The sequence below is a fragment of the Caenorhabditis remanei genome, chromosome IV (assembly GCF_010183535.1).
Source record: "Caenorhabditis remanei strain PX506 chromosome IV, whole genome shotgun sequence".
NCBI classification, from domain to species: Eukaryota; Metazoa; Nematoda; class Chromadorea; order Rhabditida; family Rhabditidae; genus Caenorhabditis; species Caenorhabditis remanei.
In genome coordinates this window covers 3,302,673-3,319,432 of record NC_071331.1, presented here as the reverse complement: position 1 = coordinate 3,319,432, position 16,760 = coordinate 3,302,673, and the positions used below count along the sequence as shown (strand labels likewise).

The 16,760-nt window shown below is 36.0% G+C and overlaps 4 protein-coding genes across 4 annotated transcripts; 2 read left to right on the top strand and 2 right to left on the bottom strand.

The window, feature by feature from the left end:
• Positions 1 to 3,408: 3,408 nt before the first annotated feature.
• On the top strand, positions 3,409 to 4,367 carry GCK72_012326 (uncharacterized protein; the record flags this gene model as incomplete). The annotated part of the gene is made up of 4 exons (XM_053729018.1): positions 3,409 to 3,488; positions 3,544 to 3,711; positions 3,775 to 3,927; positions 3,971 to 4,367. The coding sequence occupies 4 exons, from the start codon at positions 3,409 to 3,411 to the stop codon at positions 4,365 to 4,367; spliced, it is 798 nt and encodes a 265-aa protein (XP_053583790.1).
• A 161-nt stretch (positions 4,368 to 4,528) lies between these two features.
• On the bottom strand, positions 4,529 to 5,386 carry GCK72_012325 (uncharacterized protein; the record flags this gene model as incomplete). Its single annotated transcript, XM_053729017.1, has 5 exons — positions 4,529 to 4,759; positions 4,807 to 4,926; positions 4,971 to 5,055; positions 5,100 to 5,218; positions 5,273 to 5,386. 5 exons carry the CDS (start codon positions 5,384 to 5,386, stop codon positions 4,529 to 4,531), a joined length of 669 nt encoding a protein of 222 aa, XP_053583789.1.
• Positions 5,387 to 14,353: 8,967 nt separating this feature from the next.
• Positions 14,354 to 14,850, top strand: GCK72_012324 (uncharacterized protein; the record flags this gene model as incomplete). The annotated part of the gene is made up of 2 exons (XM_053729016.1): positions 14,354 to 14,417; positions 14,519 to 14,850. 2 exons carry the CDS (start codon positions 14,354 to 14,356, stop codon positions 14,848 to 14,850), a joined length of 396 nt encoding a protein of 131 aa, XP_053583788.1.
• On the bottom strand, positions 14,505 to 15,253 carry GCK72_012323 (uncharacterized protein; the record flags this gene model as incomplete). Its single annotated transcript, XM_003093444.2, has 2 exons — positions 14,505 to 14,906; positions 15,008 to 15,253. The coding sequence occupies 2 exons, from the start codon at positions 15,251 to 15,253 to the stop codon at positions 14,505 to 14,507; spliced, it is 648 nt and encodes a 215-aa protein (XP_003093492.2).
• Between the last annotated feature and the right edge of the window lie 1,507 nt (positions 15,254 to 16,760).

Here is a 16,760-nt window from a genome sequence, read left to right as displayed (position 1 = left end):
GAAAAATCTTTTCTGTTATATAGTTATCGTAAATATGGAACAGTACTTACCTACTCATTTACTGGTTTTGTATTGGTAAATCATGATTCTTCAAAATATCAGAAAAATGCAGAGTGTTCCTAGTAGCTTGACAATTCGAGAGCACTAATCGATTGCGATTACTTCATCACTTGACAAAATGTTTATGAACATTTAACACCATTTTGAAACTTTAGATTTCTGGTTATTTGATGATGGCCTCGGCGAAGTTAAGACATTCTTCGGTTCTGGTTTAATGTTGCATACTGGAGAGGTTAACCCTAAGTAAAGTCTGTGAAATTTTTATGAAGCAGGACTGTTTTTTTGTGGTCGTACAATTTCAACTTTCTGCAATACCAAAGAAAGCAAAAAATTAAATTACAAACTAATACATATTTCAAACCCAGTAAGAGAAAAAACATTTTTGAAACATTAACAGATGTTTAGAAACAGAAAATATTAGGTGAAAACATCATTAAAAATGGGAAAAAGGGGCTTCGCGCCTGGACAACTTTAGAATGTTGTTTCACGGTAAATTTATTTAGATTTTCACGGCTGTAATATTTTATTTGAATGAAGTCGTAAATTGTATTATTTCAGTAGACCAATGTTACTAACTGTGATTTAGGTCGAGAATAAAAATTTGATGGTTTCGGATTCAGAATGTAAACTTTTTTACTGGAAGATTCATGTTGATAGTACAATCTTTGTTTTTTTTTTCTGTCTCATTCATTCAAAACTGGCGGCTCCAAATTGTAATTAATTAAATATAAATGACTTTTCTAATTTTGCACTCCGAAATGGTTAATTGAATGAGGGCATAAATGGTATTATCTCAATAGGCAGTGTTATTAACAGTGATCTGGGCCACGGATAAAATGTGAAATTTTTTTCGGATTCAGAATACAATCTTTTTACTGGAAGGATTCACATTGATAGTGTAATCAACTGAAACAACATTTTCTTGTTTTACTTTTTTTCTACTGTTTGGCTGATTCAAAATTGTTAATCCTTAAAAATAAATCTCAGTTCTGCATTGTAAACAACTCCTCAAACTAACAAAAACAAAAAACGAGTTTCAGATATTAAATTTTTGAAACAGAATTGATGTAAAACTAAACCGAACATTTGATAAATTAATTCTAATTACATTCTTAACATGTATCATTTCACCTCTTGAAACTGAAATAAATATTGCAGAAAAGCTAGAACTACATTTAGAAGTTTCAGATGAACTATTATTTATTGGCGTTTTCAAAAAATATGAATGTGTTCAAATTTTCCACTGGCCACAGGGAATGGATTTTTTGTGTCATAGGTTTATTTTTGAATTTTCAAATAAAAGAATTCACTCAATTGATATACGGTATTACTTATGATCTCTTTTAGAGTGCCTGATACACAGTTTTATTTTTTTACGTGGCAAGGTTTGGAACGCTTTTCGCTTTGATTGAATGTTACTGTTCAGAGAAATAACTTCTCGTGGAGTTCACGTAAAATTTCTACTTGCTGTTCCGATTTTCCGGTTTCAGAGATTAAAGTCTGGTTCTATCTTGTTCTCAAGGTGTTCTATCTTGTTCTCAAGGTCATTTCAAAAACCAAATCCGCATTAAAGCAAACGCACGACTTTGTTTAAGTGCATCTCCAATGACGTTGACTTCACCACTTGCAAAATTTGAATCATAGACTTAACTCCCAGCCAGTCCCCATTAGTAAGCACTCTATTCGACTGTGCAACAATATTGAGTGGCTACGCAGTTCTCTCAACTCTATTTTCAGTAAGTGCCTTTCTACCAAGTTTAACCCTCTCATCATCTCGGATCTCATTTTAATTTTCAAAAACTTGGGAAACAATATTCTTCTCACTTTTACTTTTATTCGCTTTTTCTATTTTCTATTTCGCTTTTTTCCATTATCATTTTTTTCTGTTACAGTTAGTTCACTTTTTCTTGTCTACAATGCTTCAAATGTTAGTAGTCTTCATAGGCATGAGAATTGGCTGAAACTGACATACTCTCGACCATGCTCTACCACGTGGCGCTTCAAAATCTGCCAAATTTTGCACATTTTCCAGAGAATTGGCCCCGAAGAAATGAAAATCCCCTTGTCAACTTACCCGCGTGATGCCCTTTTCTTCATTCGCATTTGTACATCATAAAAAATTGCAGTTTAATGTTTTCAATGTGTTTCATACATATGATAACCGAGCTGATAACCGGATGTATTGTGACTTATTCATTTTCAGAGTAAACAGTAAGCGTATCGAAATATTCCGGGTTGCGAGAAATGTATATTCAACATCAAAAACTAGAGCATGTTTTTCAGGGAACCCAAAACATATTTTTTTCAATTCAAATCTAAAATGTAGATTTTCACAATTTTTGACACTCATGTTTATTTGAAAAAGACAATCATGTAAACATTCCACGATATTCAAAGTTTGCTGTCTTCTAATTAACCGTCGACGATTGATTTCATACAGAGTACCAGCAGACTTCGTTTGAGATTTGAACATCTGAATCGCCATTTCTATCTGATTCAGTTTTATCACACCTAAACGAAACAGTAAAAAAGTTGAAAAAAAAACAATACGAAAAATTGATGTTGACGTTTGGAGAATCTTTTCTCTTATGTAATTATCATGAATATAGAACTGTGTCGAAAGATGCTTATGGTCGATTTTCGGACAAGAGAGCGTGAATAAAATTTTGGATAAGTACTGGGTGATGAAATAAAGTCTTTCCGTTTCACATTTTCTCAAAAATCAAAATAAGTGCTACAAAATTAATAAAGATGATCTGGACTAAACAGAAACGAAAATTTAATTCTCATTAAACAAATTGCCAGACAGATGGTATAAGTAGTTTATCACAATAATACTGAACTTGCGAGCTCCTAAAGATTTTCAACTGTTATTTTGGCTCTACCGTCCGATCGAGGTTCTTTGAAATTATCGAGGTCCTTTGAAATTATCGAGGTCCTTTGAAAATAACGAGGTCCTTTGAAATTATCGAGGTCCTTTGAAAATATCAAGGTCCTTTGAAAATATCGAGGTCCTTTGAAAATATCGAGGTCCCTTCAAAGTACAGGGGTCCTTTGAAAATATCGAGGTCCTTTGAATGTTATTTGCAAAATTTTTTTCTGTACACAGTTTTTTTTTTTTGAGTTGAATTTCGTTATTACATCTTCTGTACTGAAATCATTAATTTCAAACATTCAATCATCAATTTGAATGAAACGGGCCAGATGGTCGCTGGGAGTGGCAGATGGTCAAACGGCAAAATGCAACAGCGAAAGAATGAAGCAGATGTTAAATTTTCGATTCATAGCAGATGGTGATCAAGTATAAAAGCGCTGGCACAGCGGGTGAAAAATCATTGTGAAGGCAAAATGATTTTCTGTTTCATTCTGATTTTTCTTCTTCCGCATCAATTGCTTACTGTAGAGTGGAGCAATGGAACTCTTTCCAGGTAATTTTATCTGCTTTGTAAACCGTTTTGTAGAAAGTCTTTGCTTTTATTACAGATGGAAAAGAGTTCAGAAGTCGAGAGTTACAATTGTAGACCCAAGTTTGGTCACAGGACCAAACAGTCTTCTCAATCTAGCGGAGTTGACTACTAGAAACTTAGAAGAGTACATCGGAGAAATGGATCATCCAACAACTACAGAGAAAGCCCTTGAGTTTGTGGCGACGTGAGTTTAATTATCACACTATTCATTATGTCTCGCAAAATATTTTTCAATTTTTTATTCCAGGTATGGATTGCTCGCAAACGAACGCGAGTGTGAACAGGACTGGTGTAGCCAGTACATGTCTCTGGTCAAGGATTCCAGTAAAAAAAATGATATGCTAGTCTGGCGCTGCTCAACATGCAAAAGCGACGGGATGTCCAGTAAAGTATCGATCAGGTGATACTTTTGTTGTTTTATTAACATTATTACTTCCTTTCAGAGAAAACTCATTTTTCGAAGGTCTCCGTATTCCGCTCCAAAAAGTATTGTACATCGCAGCTGATTGGATCGAAAATCCGACAAAAACAGCGAAGGACTCCGCTGCGTACTTCGAAACATCTGAAAACACCATTTCTGATTACCACGAATGGTTTCGGGACATGACACAGCAGTGGTGGGAAAGAGAAGCAGGAATGAACAAAAACATTATGCGAATAATTCAAAAACTAGAGGGAGACCAGTACGTACTTCGTCCACTGCAAAACCAATCACTACTCCCACGTTCTCAACGAAAAAACAGAAGTCAACTACTACACCGAAAACCACTACCGTTGCCCCCAAAACGACTTCCGCTACAAGGAGACGGACAACTACAAAGCAGAAGGACACTCAAGTGACGGAACCTCCAACGAAAAAGCGTCAAACTCGCCCTCCTCAAAAACCTACAAAGAAAACTAATTAATTTTCAATTTCATTTCATAACTTCTATCATTTTCATTTTTTAACTGAATTAACATTTATTCTTTCTCTTAATCGAATAAAAATTGCACTACAATCTTTATTTGTTCTCACTTTCATCCGCTCTCTCATCTTTTTCTTCTCTCTCTTCTTTTTCCGTTTCCTCCGTCTCCTGCTGCTGGTATTCGGCTGCTTTTATTGTCTCCTCTCCCTTCTCCTCAAATATGGAAACCGAGCGCATCGAACAGTCACCTTTGATGGTTAGAAAGTTCGCTGATGTTACTGGGTACCGGTACTCATACATTTTCAGCCACTCATCATTAATTGTAACCTAAAAAGCTTCATACATTGGAAAGGTTACAATCAGATTTATCTTACCAAAAAACCAGTATAATCGAATTTCACATCGATCAAAACCAAAGATTGAATTTCAAAAGGAAGCCTTCTTCTTTCTTCATGATCCCACTTGTCCCTGATTAGGGAATTGAAGACAATAGCCTGAACTTTGAAAATTTAAACTGGTAAATTATTGTGTTACTTACATCCTCGTTGGGACGGATCGATATGTGAAGCGGGATAACCTCCTTGGAAGCTTGTGTTTTTTTGGCGTGGAAAAATATGTCCAATCTGTGAAAAAATGAATTACAGGGAGAAAATTTCTAACCAGTTACCTTTCGTGTATATACAACTCTATTGAGACGACGATTCCAACTGATGGATCTTCGATAGCGTCGTTGTATTTGGTATCTGGGGCATTCGGATTGACAATATCAGTTCCATGAAATACCCTCTACAAAATAATTCACGAACTTTTGATATACCGAAATTGACCTATTGAACTCACCTCTACATTGCTGAACTTCTTCGATTGCCTCGAGTGAAAGTGGCGGCTCTTGTAGCGGCACGACACTTCTCCATACAGTCCCAACAAAACAATTAGTATCAAAAAACTCTTCATGTCGACTGTAGCGCTTGCTGCAGGGAGAAGAATGCGACAATGACTGCTCCATTTGGAAACGCCCTACAATATTTACTATGTAGGAGGAGCCTGAATGCACGCATGATAACGTAGTAACGTCGTTTGTATCACAATGTTATATATATATTCATAAAACTTATAAACGATAATAATTGGAAAACTGTTATAAAAAAACAATAAAAAATACAAAAATTCAAACAATATTCGCTGTTTGCGAGAAAAGTACTCCCAATTTTCAAAGGACCCCTGTACTTTGAAGGGACCTCGATATTTTCAAAGGACCTCGATATTTTCAAAGGCCCTTGATATTTTCAAAGGACCTCGATAATTTCAAAGGACCTCGTTATTTTCAAAGGACCTCGATAATTTCAAAGGACCTCGATAATTTCAAAGAACCTCGATCGGGCGGTAGAGCCGTTATTTTTACCGTTTCTCGTAACACCTTTTTTTTCAAAACATATTTCTTATCGTTTGGAAGAGATTTCGCCGTTAACTAAACCGTGCTTATTGTAAGCCAACTAGAAATAATGTCAAAGCCAAACATTTCCAAAAATCATTTGTGCCAACAGATGCTTGTAATTCTTTGCCGTTTTAAGGCTTACACTTTTACACAGTTTATCATATAGCTTTTGATAAAAAACTGTGTCGCTGTTCATTTATTTTTACGAAATTTTCTTTCATACGGTATGAACGATCCACGAAAAGTGTATAGTAAATAAAATCAAATGTTGGAACATTTCTTGTCAATTTGAAGCAGAAAAAACGTGAACAGCTTTCCGAAAAAGTAAAAAAAAACTTCACCTAAACTTTATTCTAGTAGTCTACTCTTCACTTGTTTATCATATCAGCCAATTTTCAACAATACACGATTATGGGAATGGATTACTTAAGTTTCGGGTCATTAGTCACGAAACTGATTTTATTAGTTTTTAAATATATGCAAGTGAAAAAGCAAAGGGGAGAATGTGTAGTTTGAAAACGTTCAATATACATTGATGAGCTATAACAGTAGTTTCTTCGAAGTGTGTTCAGAGTCGGGCAGTTTTGAAGACATACCTTTGAAATATTGACAAAAAAAAACAGAAAAAAAGTGATCTCCTAGTAACTTCGGAGCAGAAGTACAGAAAAGAAACGATCAAAAAAAGAAACGATCAAGAAAAGATTAGAATAGGTTCTACAAATTTGATAAACAGGAAGTGCAACTAAAAAAGAAACGAACGCTTAATTTTTACAGAGGAAATAGCAAGACATATGCTGTAATTGGTTTATCACGATAAATTTGTAAATTGTTTTTATCTAACTCATGACTTCATGATTATAATTTCCGAGTAGAAGTACGAAAAATGTTATTATTGAAACATGACCCATTTTCAAAATTTTGTATTAGAACTTCAGGTTCTGAACAAAATATCACACTTTGAGAAGCCATATTGAAAAAAATCACAGAAAAATGGTTTCCGTTTCAAGTTGTTGTTATACAAAATGTTGTTCACGCCTTTCTCGTTAACACTCAATTATAACATTATGACTTTTTACCATCGTATTTAGAATTTGTCAATTCGTGGCATTTTTAAGATTTTGTACTTATTAGAATTATAAAGGCCAGTCTTATTAAATATAAGAAAATCGTTAAACATATCTAAAAACTACTTGAAACAGTGATGAACCAAACGAAATAGTGAAAAAATTTTTTAAGCGATTTGAAAGATGGATGCTGATTTTTGGAATATCTTTTCTGCTGTGTAATTGTCAAAAAAATCGAAACTGTGTCTGAGAGATGCGCCACATTTCTTTTTCGATCAAAAAAAAAATCAGGAAAATCCAGTCTCCTAGTAGATTGTCAATTTAAGATCACATAATCAAATGCGATTATTTAATTTGCTGTGAATATCTAATAGAATGGTTCTGAATCTTCACCCCCATTTTGAAACGGTAGATTTCTGGTAATTTGATGATGGCCAAGTTAAGACATTCCTCTGTTCTGGATTGATGTGCATGGGGGGAGATGAACTCAGTTAACATATTTATCAGAAGATTGAACATCCTTATCAGTCCATACGCTAGGAAACTTTCCACATTATTCTAATCAGGTAGAATAGAAGAATTTCATAATTAGAGGGTCTTTCAATTTGCTGTACCACAGACGCTACAATTCTCCTTCTTTCACTGCTAGAAACTTTCATTTATCCTGTAATCATGAACTTGAAGAATGCCGCTCAGTAACTAAAATTGAATTTGAAACATTTCTTGTCAAGTTGAAGCAGAAAAAAACGTGAATAGCTCTCCGAAAAAGTGAAAATGTTACCTAAACTCAAGGAAATCACGGCCGGCCGAGGCCGCGGCTTTTTCCTGAAAATTTCAAACAGCCGCGGCTTTCTAGAGTTTCAAGGGAAAACATGACTTGATATACTTTTGACTTTTTGGAACCAAATAGATAACCAGGGTTCGACCCCCACTGGTGCCAAAACTTTTTTGAGCCGGCCACAGCTTTTCGAAATTTTCAAGAAAAAGCCGCGGCCGGACGCGGCCGGCCGTGCGACAGCCTTGCCTTAACTTCATTGATACTACAGTAGTCTCACCTCCACTTTTTATCAACTCAGCAAATTTTCCACCTGATTCGACTGTGGTAATTGGATTATTTAATTTTCGGTTCATTTGAAAATAGTCACGAAACAGTTTTTATTCGTATTTACATTTATGTAAGGTTTGCAACAAGCTACAAAATAAATGTGTAGTTTGAAAGCTTTTACTTCAAATTGATGAGCTATAGCTATAAAATTTAAAAAATTGAATTCACAGGAAAATAGTTTATGTTTCAAGTAACTGTAAAATAATAGTTCGTTCAGGCTCTTCTCGTTGGAATTGTATACACGGCCGGTCGCAATGAATTTCATGACACTTTTCAAATTTATAAGTCATTATAAGCATGAAAACAAATTGCATTACATCTCCAAAATCTACTTGTGATAGTGATGAACAGTTTCGTTGACTTTAGAAGTTTCTTGTAAGCAGTATCATCGGATTACGCTCAAAATTTGAAGGAATTTTAAGTTAAAAATAAAATTTAAAAAGGGTAATTCCGCCAGATGTCCATTTCCCTCTGATTATATATTATTGCATTTAAAGGAAATAGTGAAAATTTTGAAAACCAAAAAGATGTTATTTTCTGGAAAATATTACCTGTTTTGCAATTATCACAAATATTGAAATGTATTTTCTTACTCAATAATTGCAAACAAGTAATCAAAACAGCAGGGAACTTCAGTTTGTTCCTAGTAGACATACTTGCAACGGGCCGGGCCGGGCCGGGCCGGGCCGGGCCGATTTGAGAATTTTCACCGGCCCGGCCCGGTCGGCCCGGGTCACAGTACAAAAATTTGAAAATTTGAATTTTTTTGAAAATTTTTTGATTTTCTCGCAAAAAAGTCGAATTTTCGACTATGTTTTTACATATCGATAAAACTCAAGTTTACATAGGATTTTTGACTATTTTTGACGAAAATTTCAAAAAATTTCGAAAAATTTTGTGAAAAAGTTGTGCTCATTTTTTGACTCCGGGCCGACCGGGCCGGGCCGGGCCGGCAACTTTCTCTACCGGCCCGGCCCGAGCCGGGCCGGGCCGATATTTTGCAAGTCTGCTAGTAGATGTGGTCGTACAATTTCCACTTCCTGCAATATTTTAAAAAAAACATTACATTAAAAACAAATACATATAGAAATGAAATGAAAACATTTATTTGGCAATGGTCAAGTCACATTTGCTTATCTGCAAGATCGTGCTGTGGATTTGATATCGAAACGACGCATAACTAGAATTTCTCCGGAAGTATTTCCGGAAGTAGGTACACAGAGAACACTCTTTCATCATCATTGCAAACTTGAGAAAAATTGATTTTTTTACCGCATGCAACCGTGAAAAATTTATTTTTAGGACACTGTTTCACAAATTCTCTCCCAACATGAAATAACTGTAACACATCCGACGGGTCTTCGACCTCCAGCAAACCCGTTTTTCAGAGTTGATGTCTTAATTTCCCAACTGGTGTCAGTTTTTCATAGGGAAGATTACAGTTTCACCTTCTCATCATTACAATCAAACTTTCAATCGAACAATTTTGATTTTATATGAGGAAGGAATTGGACTTGTCAAAAATTGGGCCGGTCAGTGACAATTCTGTAAAAATGCACTTCGAAAGCTAATAAAATTATTTGCATTGGTTTTTAGCACTGTTAATTTCACCTCCTGAAATTAAAATAAATGTTTCAGAAAAGCTAAAACTACATTTAGAAATCCGAGATGAATTTTCATTCTTGTTCTCAATAAATATGAATGAGCGCAATTTTTCCCAGCGGTCACGAGACAAAAATGTGAAACTGATGCTTAAATGAGTTAGAACTAGAACAACTTTGTTTGAGAAATCAGTAATTTTTGCAGTTTTTTATGGAAATAAATCTATCGGATCAAAATACGATATTAATGATAGTCTCTCGTATCTAGAGTACCTGAAACACAGTTTGTGTAGCTGGAAAGGGGAGTTCTCATAAAATTTCTACTCTCTGTCCCTATTATCCAGTTTCAGTGGTTAAAGTGTGGAATTTTTCTACTGTTCCATCTTGCTCTCAATTTGATTCCTAAAATTAAATCCGGGTTAGCGTATATTCTCCGTGTGCCTCTCCAATGACGTTGACTCCATCACTTGCAAAATTTGAATCATAGACACGCCTCCCAACCAGCCCCATCGATTTCACCCACTCATTATATCGGATTTCGTTGTAATTTTCAAAAACATTTTCAAAAACTGTTTCATTTTTCTTATTTTTGAATTTCTTGAATTCCGGATCTATTAGGTAAAACGAATGTTGAAAAAATATTCTTCTCACTCATGCTTCTACCCGATTTTTTCCACTCTGGCGTTTTGTTTTGTCTTAATTGTTAGCGAAATTGATAATTGTTTGCTTTTTTCATTTCAGGGTTGAGAATTGGCTGAAACTTCAAAATCTGCAAAATTTTGCACATTTTTAAAAACATGAGATGTGAAAAAGTCGGAAAATCGTCGTGTCAAATTACCAGCGTGACGCTCTTTTTTCATTTTACTTTTTACACCACCAATATATCGAACAATTGAAGTTTCATGTTTTGTATGAGTTCCCTCATAACGGACAGTACGATGGTAATATCTAGAATTTTCATACTTGCTTCTATAAAAAAAGGAAATTCTCGTAAAAACGAAAATTTTTTACCTAAAAATGTTAAAGAAAAGGTGAAAATCCTACTGTTTCTATAGTTTTTCCTACAAAAAACAGTTTTGAAATTTTTAATATTGCAGTTTATTTTGTATTATCGTTCTTACAATAACTCAAATCAAATGCCTGTAAGACTTGAAATATTGAGGTAAAAACTGCGTATCGTATCTTGACATGTTGTCAAGATTTCTAATGACGTCACCATGAGATTTCGTTGTTTGTGTTACTAGATTGTCAGGATAAAATACTGTCAGCAGCAATATAATGATAGCGTCAAAGTCATGACCTTGGTTGTCTCTAAAACCCAAATTTTGAATAATTTGGTGAAGTTCTATAATCAAAATTCAATGAAAACTCATCAATGTGTAACAAGTAACTAACAGCAAAACTGTTAGCTTCGAAACAGAGGTTTTTGCTAAATTAGAAATGTTTCAAATTCCAAACAATTACCGTTGAAAATTCCAGCTTCTTCAATAATAGTTTACAATTTTTGACCCTATCGCTCTCCCTCTTTCTCCTTGATTCTATCCAAAACAGTGAGGGAAACCGCCGCGGTCAGTCCCCCCTTCTCCAAGACCTCTGTCTTCTCTCCCTCGGTCGGTCTGTGTGTGTAGCCGAGCGCGCAAAAAACCTGGCAGCGTGCCAAGTATTTTGCGGACGTTACTTGTGGAGCCAAGAAATTAAAAAAAAGGATCTGAACCAGCTATAACGAAATTTTAAACTGATTTGTCATAAACTTATCATCAATAGTAGTAAAAAATGTGAAATTTTGAAACATTGATAAAGGAAAATTTTAATGTTTCTTATCCTTCATAACTTGATTTTATCTATTTTTAACCGTTACCTAATCCATTTATCTTGAAAAAACTGGGGATTCAAAGAATCATAATGAAATTTTGAATTGATTCGTTATAAACTTATCATCAAAAGTAGTTAAAAATATTTTAAATTTTTGACACTCAAAAACTGTAAAATTTGACTGTTTCTTATTGGTTTTTATCTATTTTTAATCATTGGATAACCAAATTCATTAGTTTAAAAACGTTTTTCATCTGATTGAAAAAAATCCTCGCGGACCGCGCCCCCTTTCCTTTCTTCCTTGCTGTTAACCAATACTGCCGGACGGGCCGTAGCCTTCTCTTGGCACACTGCCAATTTTCCCCGTCATATGGTATGTATTTGTATAAACCCGAGTACATTACTATCAAAAACCAAATGGTGACAGTTGCCTTGTAGATTACATGGCACGAGAAATAAATAGTTGGGTTGGAAAGAAAATTGGAAAGGATCCATAATTCAGAGATTCCAGTGTCAGAATTTGAAAAGTTCAGATGTTCTCGAAAACCAGAAACAGTAAGCATATCAAAATATTGTCAAGTTGTGAGAAATATCTATTCAACGTCAGAAACTAGAACATGTTTTTCAGATAACCATATATCTTTTTTTCAAATTCATATCTGAAAGTCAGATTTTTCAAATTTTTGGGCCACCAAATATTTAAAAAAAAAACAATCGAGAAAACATCACAAAATTCAAATTTTGTTTTTCAAACAGTAACACATGAGCCCATTGATTGAGAAGAAAATCATATAAAAAAGTGTTGACTAACTAAATTTAGAATATAATAATTTCCCATAATATTGAAATAGACGTATATAATTTCGATGTCGATTTTAACTGGAATTCACTGTGAGGCCACTTCTCAGCAGTCTGAAAGGACATTGGAAGTGACGGAGACATAAACAACCCCAAACGAAGGAATGAGGCGGCGGACTTCAAAGAGGTGTAACTCGAAAAGTAACCGTTCAAATTGTGAAAAACATTATATTTTCTGAGAGCCAGAAAGATTACGCGTCGTTTCATGTAAAAATATCAGTCTGTTGTCGCTGGAAATCCGGAGAGATTTTGAGTCAAAGTCGGAAGTAAGAGTTACTTTTCTGGAATACTTGGATTTTTATCAGGATAGTGAAGTGGATTGGTGATAAAAGTTATATGGTCTTGTAGGAAAAAAATCTGAGTTAGAACCTCATAGCTTCAATCTCCGAGCTGATAACCCAATTTTCCCGAGCTCGGGTCAATTTGAAACCAAAACTTTGACTTCGAACGCCCGTATCTCGGTAAAACTTTGTCAAAATTTTCCGGATTTTTGATATGTCATAGATAAAATATCGGGCTATAAGTCCACATAAACAACTTTTAGAATTTTCTGCTCTAATCTGCAATTACGCACACTATTTGGGATCCCGTCCTTCCACTATTCACAGGGGTATTCGGAGGAATATGGTGAGGCGAGGTGTGTCCCGACAGGGAGGAAGTTTTTTATACACCCTTTTCCGGCAAACTTGATATTGATAGTTCTGAATTTTAGCAAATGATATTTCCAGGGTGAAACAGGAAAAATTGAGATGAGTCTCAGACAATTTTGATTCTAAAGATTTCTGAAAAAAAAAACGAGTATGACAAGCGGAATTAAAAATTTCACCACTTTTAACTTTTTTGGAAAAAAAAAAACGGTGGAAAATTTTACTAAACTCAAAACTATTGGTTCGCAGAGAAAGTCGTTATTAATGATCGAAGAAAAGATTTCATAAAAAATGGAATGACTGAAACTGAAATTTTTTTTAAACCAACATTTTTTCAGAGTATTCTAACAAAAATTCCTAACCACCGGAAAATGTTAATTAGCTAAACTGAAGATACAATAATTTCCCAGATAATGGAAACATATCGATATAACATAAAAACATCAATTCTAAAAATATCAATTCTGGAATTCTCTTCAAGGCCACTTCTCAGCAGTCTGAAAGGACATTGGAAGTGACGGAGACATAAACAACCCCAAACGGAGGAATGAAGCGGCGGACTTCAAAGAGGTGTAACTCGAAAAATAACCGTTCAATTTTTGAAATGTCTATATTTTCTGAAAGCCAGAAAGATTACGCATCGTTTCATATGAAAATATTGATAGGTTGTCGCTGAAAATCGGGAAAGATTTTGAATCAAAGTCGGAATTTAGAGTTACTTTTCTGGAAAACTTGGATTTTTATCAGGACAGAGAGATGGAGTGGTGATAAAAGTTATATGATCTTGTAGGAAATGTCTCTGGCTTTTTAAAAATCAAAGTTAGAATCTCATAGCTTTAATCTCCGAGCTGAAAATCCAATTTTCCCGAGCTCAGGTCAATTTGAAACCAAAACTTTGACTTTGAACGTCAGTATCTCGGTCATACTTCGTCGAAAATTTCCGGATTTTTGATATGTTATAGATAAAATATCTGGCTATAACCTGACATTGAGAACGGAGAAGATTTTCAGCTCCAATCTGCAATTACGCACACAATCTGCAACTCAATCCTTCCACTATGAACAAGGCTATTCGGAGGAAGATGGAGAGGCGAGGTGTGTCCTGACAGGGGGGAAGAGAATTCTGTGTGACGACCTCTCAGAAGAAGAAGATTAGAATAAATTCCTATGACATCTTGTTTTTCTGGATCCGAGAACAGGAAAGATAACCGAGAAGTAATGAGACATCTGAAAAAGTGGATCTTCTGAATGCGATGACATAGAAGTCTGAGAGAAATCTGAAAGATTGCTGAAATTTTAGAGAGAAATAAGACAACACCAACACAGTTTTTTTGGATTTTATAATTATTTATTATTCTAGACGTCAGAATTAATGAAAAAAGTATAAAGAGGAAATAAAATGGAAAGTACCCGCAAGATTTCAGCATGTCAGCTTACAGGGAGTGAGAAGGTGGGAGTTTCAAGTAAGAAAAAGAAAAAAGAGATCCAGTACATCAATACGATTGAACAGAGGTAATGAGGGGGAAAATGTACAAAGGTATGGGGATCATTTAAGCCTTCTTAGCAGCGGCAGCTGGCTTAGCGGCGGCGGCCTTCTTCGGTGCGGCTTTCTTGGCTGGAGACTTGGCGGCCTTCTTAGCAACAGGCTTCGAGACCTTCTTTGGTGCCTTGGCCTTCTTCTCTCCGGCGGCTTTCTTTGGCTTGGCGGCTGCTGGCTTCTTGGTCTTCTTCTCTCCAGTGGCTGCGGCCTTCTTTGCTGCTGGCTTCTTGGCGGCTGGCTTCTTGGCCTTCTTCTCTCCAGTGGCGGCCTTCTTCTCGGCGGCTGGCTTCTTGGCGGCGGCGGCGGCCTTCTCGGCGACACGGAAACGTCCGTTGGCTCCGGCTCCGGCGGCTTGAACGAGGGCTTTGCTGGAGACACCACGCTTGAGGGCTTGACGGAGATGGGCGTTGATCTGGAAGAAAGGAATGGTTAGGAAATGTGGACTTGGATTTTTTGCAAAAAGTTTCTAATACTATGGAAAAGACTATTAAAATAAAGAAATAAACAACTTACTTGGATAACGTTGTCTCCGAGCTTGAAGTGGGAGGAGATAAACTTGAGGATTGCTTGCTTGGAAGCTCCCTTACGGTCCTTGAGCTCCTTGATGGCCTCCTTGATCATGTTGATGTATGGTGGATGGGCGGCTGGAACCTTGGCCTTGGCGACCTTGGTTGGCTTGGCGGCCTTGGTGGCCTTAGCCTTTGGAGCTGGGGCGGCTGGAGCAGCAGCGGCAACGGCGACTTGAGCGGAATCCGACATTCTTGAGGGTTGGTTGTGAGAGAGTGACACTGAGAAAGTGATGACTGGATCGTCCTCCTCCCTTTATATATATACAACCGCCCAACCCCCCTGTCGGGACACATTTCTCCTCTCCTCCTCACACCGAATAGCAGAGTGTTGGAGTGGAGGATAGGGGTCTGGAATGGGGGCGCGCTACCTGGAAGACGATGACAATTTTAGAATTTAGAAGTGTGAAGTTGTAGCCAGAAATTTTATCTATAACATATCAAAAATCCGGAAAATTTCGACAAAGTTTGACGGAGATACGGGCGTTCAAAGTCAAAGTTTTGGTTTCAAATTGACCTGAGCTCGGGAAAATTGGATTTTCAGCTCGGAGATTAAAGATATGGAATTCTAACCCAGATTTTTGGAAAGCCAGAGACATTTCCGACAAGCCTATATAACTTTTATCACCACTCCACTTCGCTATCCTGATAAATAACCAAGTTTTCCAGAAAAGTAACTCTAACTTCCGACTTTGACTCAATATCTCTCCGGAATTCCAGCGACAACATACCGATATTTTTACATGAAACGATGCGTAATCTTTCTGGCTTTCAGAAAATATAAAATTTTCAAAATTTGAACGGTTACTTTTCGAGTTACACCTCTTTGAAGTCCGCCGCCTCATTCCGCCGATTGGGGTTGTTTATGTCTCCGTCACTTCCAATGTCCTTTCAGACTGCTGAGAAGTGGCCTCGAAGAGAATTCCAGTTGGAATTAATGTTTTTAGGGTGTACCTGTATGCTTCCAGATCAAGATAATCAATTTTCAGATATAATTTCAGAAGGCTTTCAGGGTATCACAATAATTGGCTTGGCCCCCCATACATCTCTACTTCCTGGTTGTTATTGCCAATCCCTTGAGGGTTTTATGCATTTTCTAGACAGGATTAATGAGTGGAGTATGGATTATCATTATTTATCTGTAATCAATAAAAGTGATTACTATGTGTTAAGTATTCAGATCTGAAATTAATTTGCTTTTTCAGTTTTCTAGTTAAAAAAAAGTATGGTAATAGAAATTTTAATCCAGTGGAGTTTTTTCATAACCCTGTTAAAATGTTTAACTTTTTCGAGTTCGATCCCAAAATACGGTCCCAAATTTGAGAGTAATTAGAATGTTCTAGAAGGTTTTGTTGGTTTTCCCAGAATTTTTTTTCACATGGGGAGAAAGGTAAATCGCGGTAGAAGGAAGACGGAGAGACATAGAGATGGGATTGAACAATCAAGATAATTGGTTAGTTTTGGGAAGTGATTGCTGTTACAAAATCTGGATAATAATTTTGAGTTTTTTGACAGATATTACTAAAATATTGTTCAGTTTTAAGATCATGTACTTTTGAAGTTATTTATTGTTTAGCTTGCTAATTACTGGAAAAAAAAAGAACTGAACGCTTTATTTCTGCCGTTGAACTTTTCTTTTCTCTGAAAAGACGGATTGCAGGAGAGACAGACATACAGATAGGCATAGTGACTCACGCGGA